The sequence below is a fragment of the Pavona decussata genome, unplaced genomic scaffold (genome assembly GCF_977016875.1).
Source record: "Pavona decussata unplaced genomic scaffold, jaPavDecu1.1 SCAFFOLD_102, whole genome shotgun sequence".
Taxonomy (NCBI): Eukaryota; Metazoa; Cnidaria; class Anthozoa; order Scleractinia; family Agariciidae; genus Pavona; species Pavona decussata.
In genome coordinates this window covers 2,829,336-2,836,346 of record NW_028145517.1, presented here as the reverse complement: position 1 = coordinate 2,836,346, position 7,011 = coordinate 2,829,336, and the positions used below count along the sequence as shown (strand labels likewise).

At 38.2% G+C, this 7,011-nt stretch overlaps 1 protein-coding gene across 1 annotated transcript; it reads left to right on the top strand.

The window, feature by feature from the left end:
• The first annotated feature begins 1,161 nt into the window (after window positions 1–1,161).
• Window positions 1,162–5,695, top strand: LOC146471631 (phospholipase A2 A2-actitoxin-Cgg2a-like). The gene is made up of 3 exons (XM_085120815.1): window positions 1,162–1,325; window positions 3,331–3,443; window positions 5,548–5,695. The coding sequence occupies exons 1-3, from the start codon at window positions 1,225–1,227 to the stop codon at window positions 5,682–5,684; spliced, it is 351 nt and encodes a 116-aa protein (XP_084976941.1). The 5' UTR covers window positions 1,162–1,224; the 3' UTR covers window positions 5,685–5,695.
• Window positions 5,696–7,011: the final 1,316 nt, after the last annotated feature.

Sequence of the window (7,011 nt, the reverse complement as noted above, 5' to 3'; positions counted from 1 at the left end):
AAAATTACTAGACATCGTCCCACACTGCAGTCCTTTCAATTTAAATTAAAATTCACATCACCTCTTAGATGTTCTGTGAGCTTATCGCGCTTTCTAAACTCTTGTATTTACCAAGGTTATAAAATTATACTATCAGATTTATTGCGAACATAATGTTACATTCTTACTTTATCACTTATAGAAACAAGGGGAAATCTTTCCATCTAAAGGTAAGCTGTGAGATAATTGTGCTTAACTCTATTGCAACACAACATATTCTCTCAAAGAAGTCCTAGCACTTTGTGTGGGTTGGCGGGGGGGGGGGGGGGGGGGACTGGACAATTCATTGAGCCAGAATTTTTTTGTTACTGCTTGAACGCGGTGCACAAGTTTTTCTCTGCGGAAGCTTTGCAGGAAAATGATTAATAAGAAATGATTCTTTTTAACTAGTAGCTCTTTAGGGAAAAGGAAATTTTATATCCTCTCCCATTTTACGTTTTACAATTTAAAGCGTCTCAGGCGCTCATTTAAATCCAAGACTAAATTCTAGTTTGCACCGGACAAAATTTGCGAATTACGGGGTAAAACCTTTAAGCCTATTTTTACTCGAGCAAACGCTTCTTTTCGTAGTACAGATTATGCTGAAAAGGACGGGTAACACATTTTTTATTTGCCTAAGGATGCGAAAAGATATAACAATTTTATTTTTGGCAAAATTGGAAAAAAAGCAAAATGCGCCATTTTTCCATCATTGAAATGTGGGGGAGGGGTGGTCTTACTTTTTCATTTGATTTGTCCAAGATTGTAGCTACCTCATTCATTCTGTACTTAAAGCGCTCGGAGAAATGAAATTGGTTTACATGAAATTTTTCCAAGAAAAAGCTTGCTCGAATGTGAATACGCTTAAAGATCGATTGAGTCAGATTGATTGATTGATTTATTGATTAACTGATTGATATCAACACAGAGGCATCAATGGTGGTATCCAAATTCCCCACCCCTCACTTAACCAATATCTGATTCTACACTTGAGAGAAATTCGGTTTTAATATGCCACTTATTTTTCTCGCTGATTTTGTATACAGAAAGTGAAGATGCCCCTATGAAATTTACAAGGAGAAATTTTGTGGGATTTGGTGGTCCAAATTTCCTTTTTTTTTTTTTGTCTCATTGACTTTTTTTTTTACAGAAAGTAAAAATGAACCTGTGAAAGTAGCTACCAGAGCTTTGTCAGATTTCTATAGTATGATAGCTTGCCACGTGGGAGGAAACCCGCTTAGATATAACGGTTATGGCTGCTTTTGTGGGTTAGGAGGAAAAGGACGCCCTCTGGATGCTACAGACAGGTAAACTAAAGGAGCATTATTTTTTTACAAGTTATATTTACATTAAAGTTGTCAAACCGATTTCAATACTGTTTTGCGAAGTTATTAATTTTCTAAACAGCGTTTATATTCTCCCTGGTAAAAAATAAACCACCGACTTCAAAGTCTATAAACAGCGTTTAAAATCCAAGAAAATTGATAAACGGTATGATCTTTTTTTATTTTGGGGCAACTATCTCTGAGTTCCATAGTCACTACAGCTTCTCTGTAATTGTTTAACCTTATTCTTGAGTAGTAAATAGGGAAGTAGTATAGAGATCATCATTATCGGAATCAGCGTTTTCAAAATCATTATCACCACCACTACCATCATCATCATCATCATCATCATCATCATCATCATCATCATCATCGTCGTCGTCGTCGTCGTCGTTATTATAGTCGTCGTCGTCATCATCATCCTAAATCGCTATAAATGAAATATCATTGTAAATAAAATAAAAAAATCACCATCATCATCATCATCATCATCCTCATCATCATCATCAACATTTTATTTATTTATTTGCCACACAAATACTACAAAAAGATACATTAAAACTAATAACAAGAAAAAATATATGAGGAAAGTGGCGAAGAAGTACAATAGAAGCTAAAAGCTGATAAGCCTTGGGCTTCCTCGTACGATGCAATACATGGAAAAGACAAAGCAAATCAGAGGATGGGCGAGTTTAATCTAGTGAACGGTCGATGAGGATTTTGTTAGCCAAAGGTAAAACTAGAACGGCGCGGGAATGAAGTCACGAGGTACAGAATAAATTCCAAACATTACGTCCTTGGTGAAGAATTGGAAATTGTCTAATTTTGGTTCTACAGTGATTTGGACGATAATTTATGGCATTACGCGTGTAGTACGTGTGCATCGTCATCACCATCATTCTTATCTTTATGGTGGTTGAGATACGGGTGGAAAATAAAATTGCAATGAAGGAATCTGCTCTCTTTTAAGGCTGAGAAATTGTTTTGAATATTAAGTATTAAAATGTTTTAATTCGTTTGTGAATATACAGCATGCGTTTGGTTTATCAACAGAGTTGACATCTAAAGGGAAATTAAACCGTAAAATTAAACCGTAATTATAAAGAGATTCGACTTCTGACGTTTCGAGTGTAAGCCCTTCGCGATCGTCAGAGCCAATCCGTTTCTACTCGCCACCCACGCAGCAACGCAGTTTCTCTAGAAACTAGTCCCCTTATCTATTTAGTATACGAAACATTCTCCATAAATGCCAAGTTTTCCACAATGGTCTGCCTGAGTATCTCTCTGACGAGCTAGAGAAAATTCAGCGCCGTGCACTTAGAATTATTTTCCCAGACTAGGCTCTTAAAGAGTGCAACATTACCACCCTCCATCAACGGCGCCAATGGCTGACGGAGAGACTATTCAATGAGATTAAGGACAACAGCCTCCCCAAATTACATGGCCTTTTGCCGCCACGTAATCTTAGTACCGTAGCTTTAAGGAGAAAGCGCGCTTTTAACGTACCTATTTGTAGAACAAATAGATTTAAGAATAATTTTATCATGCATAACGCGGGTATTTTCTAACGTTTTTATCGTATATCCGCGGCTATTTTTTATATTTTACGACGTAGTATCTTTGTTCCTTTGTTTTATATTTTCACTTATACTGTGATTTATTTATTTATAATAGTTTTTTTTTTATCTTATCGCGTATTTTAGCATTATATATTGTACAGTCCGCAATCCAGCCTCTGGGCTGCAATGGATTTTAAATAAAGCTATCTATCTATCTATCTCGATGTTGAGAGATTTATCAGTGTACTCTGCAGTGTTGTCAAGTGAGAATCTGCTCTCCTTTATGGAAGAGAATTTACTTGAAACATTACGTATTAAATATTTTACTTCTTTTCGGCTTGGAAAATATAATTGAAAGGTTGCACGTTGTGAGTATACAACATACTCTCGTTATTTATGAGATGCTGAGACTTTTGAGCATTCCGCAGGTGCTGTCAAGAACACGACCAGTGCTACGACAGAGTGGGAAAGTCTGGAAACTGCCTTTCCTATAACACTATTTACACATCGGTGTACACCAGACGCAACTGTTATCAGTGCGGTGAGACTTAGTTTGAAACATTTAGAATACCCGTCGTCTTATGGTGATTTTGAGTAGGGTGGAGGGCTAGAGCTCAAATATTCAACCCTTTTTAACTCGTGAATGCGCGTAGCGCAATGAACGAGTCATAGCGATAGCTGACTTTTGACTTGGTTGGTTGGTTGGTTGGTTGGTCGGTCGGTCGGTTTTGTCGTTAACTTTTGGGCGTGCGCAGTGAGTGAGTTTTAAATTCAATTAGTGGAAAAAACACGCGAACATTTATTGTTCACGGTGCATCAGGAAATTCTTATTCAATATGTAGAGAATAGTTTGACGATCATTTAGTGCAAGAATGGAGATTTTTCGTTCAATCTGAGCAAAGTTACCAGTTCTTTCAGTTTTTCAGAAAGTCCGGGGTCGTAAACTCAATTAGTGAAAAAAAAAAACCTTGAAAATTTTTTTCACGACGCGTCAGAATTCTCTCTTTCATTTTGTAGAGAATAATTTGACAATCATTTTAGTGTAAGAATGGAGATTTTTCGTTGAATCTGAGCAAAGTTATAGGTTTTTTTCGTTTTTTTCTACAAAGTGCGGTTTCTTTTAAAAATTAAAAATAATTTAATTTAGAAATAATTTAATTAAAAAATAATTTAATTTGTCAGTTTTCACGGGAAAGCGGAACGTGCCATGTCACGCATCATTGACGTCGTAAACAAAATTATGCAAATTTCTGGTGAAATGAACACTTTAAGATCAGAGGTTTCAAGAGGAAATTCAAATTCAAAATTCAAATTCAAGAGGTTTCAAAGGGAAAAATGTTTCATTTTCGAAATTTACAACTGGAAATGTATGGGAAAGCAAAAAGACGCGGTCGATAAATAATTCTTATTTAGCAAGAGCTTGTCATAGTTCATTACTTTTACTTGAGGATTGCGTGGACTGAACTCCAAAGGAAAAATTTCACGCATTTATGTCGGGCATGAAATGTAATGCTATACTTTGTTGAACAGATTTCCCTTTGTGAGATCGGCTTGCCCTACAGTAATTTTGTAATTTTAATGCCCAAAAAAACTTCACTTGCCCATCGGGCAAGTGATGGTTAGAATCCACTAGCCCGATCGCAAAACCCAGTAGCCCCGGACTATCGGACACAAATTTGCATGACGTAGCTGCACATGGCGTGCTTCTATGAACTTTGAATAAAAAAACACGTGATTTTTTTTAATCGGCGCATCAGGATTATCTTATTCAATCTTTAGAATAATTTGACAATCATTTTTATAGTACAAGAATGGTTATTTTTCGTTACATAATCGGGCAAAGATATAATTTCTTTTAGCTTTCAAGGAAGTTTCCGTAGCCGTCTAAATTTCAATTACTATGTGTCATCTGCATTCACGAGTTGGCTCACAGGAGCCTTTGATTTTTTTTTTTACTTAAATTGGATTCCTTGAACAATACCTTAGCTCATCTGCAAAAGAATTTTAAAAACGAATTGTTCCAAGGAACAACTCAGGATATGTTCAAGCGCATTTTGGAGACGAAGACGCACCGGCTTGAGAAAAAGTAGTACATTGGGGTGGTAATTTATAGGAAAACTGCACCACTATTTTCAGGTTTCTGTTAATTCAAACTTGTTAGGATTGTCAGTTTGAAATGACGCCAATCTCTGTGACGCTTAGTCTTTATATATCACTTTTCATACGGTGTAACAGACATAGTGTATCTTACAAGCGATCAAAGCCTTTCCTCCTCCCTCTTTCTTCAAGCGCATGTAAATAAGTACTTTTCAAGTCTCTTATGGCGTTTTCAGTTTATAAGAGCTGGTCGGTCATCTGTATCAGTCTCCACAAAATCTCCAAAGCAGCACATTATGAACATGGTGTGTGACATTTTCAAGGGATTCATGGGACTGCCAAATAATCTCATACCAACTCCAAACTTACTCCCGTTGACACCCCTCCCCTCCCCCCCCTCCCTTCCCCCTCCACCCCACCACACGCATAAAGCTTCCTAAACCATTTTTACTTATTGGAGAAATTAATCAAATTTTATAATATCTCCATACGATAGTGATTTCCTTTGTGCAGTTTAGGTTAAAATGGTTTTATATTTGTTTCCGCAGCACCCGCCAGTTACTATTTGGTTTGGGGCAAATGTCGACACGATTTGTGCGTGTGTGACTCACAAGCTGTGCAGTGCTTCAGACGGTCGCGGTTCAATCCTAGGTTGATGAATTTTCCTAAAAGCAGATGTTATTAGCAACATGTATAAGGACTGGAAGAGGTTAACGAAGTGTCACTCATGTGACTTGTTCAGATATAATACCAACCATTCCAATAAACACATATTGAGAAACGAGGTTTGAGTTTGATGTTGATTTCCGCCAATATTTATCACCAGAATTTAAAGGATCCCCTTAAGGAGAAAGTATTATTAAATAGCTATCAAATTTTCATCGAATTTCTTTCAAGTAGGAGGTTCAAGGTATTCAGAAATTTTGAAAAGAACCTCTTGTAAGAGCTAACACCATGTTGTGGTCCTGACTTGGATCACTTTTCACCCCTACGTAAAAGGTACCAATTCCAACAAGCCGTTGCTTTGCCACACGTCTTTTGAGCTTATACTGCCAATGCTACCAGAATAACTTCAAGGTCGGGTGGTCCGAAGCCGTACCAAACCACAAAGTTTTCAAATCCGCAAAAGGTACTGCGAGCAGCACCGTTCCCAAGCACAGATTCACGACGCTCACCTAAGTCAAGGTGATATTTGTTTCTTGTTATGTTCAGGCTAAGAAATGACCTTCGCTCTCGCTAACGGTAAACAATCACTTTAATGCTCTGACAAAAGACTAATAGACGCTTCGAATAATGAACACAATTCTTCGAGCGAAAAGCACATGTTCTCGTACCCCATAATATTAACACAACAAAAGTCCCCAGTAGGGTGGTCACATTACAAGTCTAGTCGCGCAGGGGGTCGTGATGCTCTTCCACAGCGGGTTCTGGCCCGAACATTTCTGAACAATAACCTATTGTTGGCATAACAATGCTGAAGGTCCCCCACAACAATTACGAAAAAGAATGTAGCTAAAGATTGATTCCCTTTGTTGTCAGTAGTTCGTGTCTATTCTGCGGTAGACGCGACGGCCATTTTTGATAATTTAGGCTAGGTCGCCTAGACTTGTAAGTTTCGCCGGGAAATGAAGTTTTTGACACGCGCCGAGAATAATAGACCTTTATCACTCGGCGGCCATGTTGAGTCTCGGGGGAGAAAAAGCTTTTTTTTTGCACGGTAAGCCTCGCACTGAATTCGCAAAGCTTTTTATTACCCCGAGATTCAACATGACCGCCGAGTGATAAAGGTGACACTATCGTTAACTAGTGGATATGGCGATGGAAGTGGCCGTTGATGCTATGCTATGGGTTCAACTAAAAGGTGGCTTTTATTTATAATAGCTTGGAATGGTCTTTGAAATGTAATAGTGACGGTGATGTCATTGTGGGACATTGCGGAGCGTCTTCACGCGTTTGTCCCCCACCGAGGGGGGGGGGGGGGAGGAATGCGTTACGACCGCAAGGAGGGTCTT

What these genes read in the sequence shown, in the direction of transcription:
- LOC146471631 (XM_085120815.1), top strand. Translation starts at nt 1,225, where the DNA reads ATGATAGCTTGCCACGTGGGAGGAAACCCGCTTAGATATAACGGTTAT. An exon ending in CCTCTGGATGCTACAGACAG is followed by an intron (nt 1,326 to 3,330) that starts GTAAACTAAAGG and finishes AGCATTCCGCAG; the next exon opens with GTGCTGTCAAGAACACGACC. An exon ending in ACGCAACTGTTATCAGTGCG is followed by an intron (nt 3,444 to 5,547) that starts GTGAGACTTAGT and finishes TTGTTTCCGCAG; the next exon opens with CACCCGCCAGTTACTATTTG.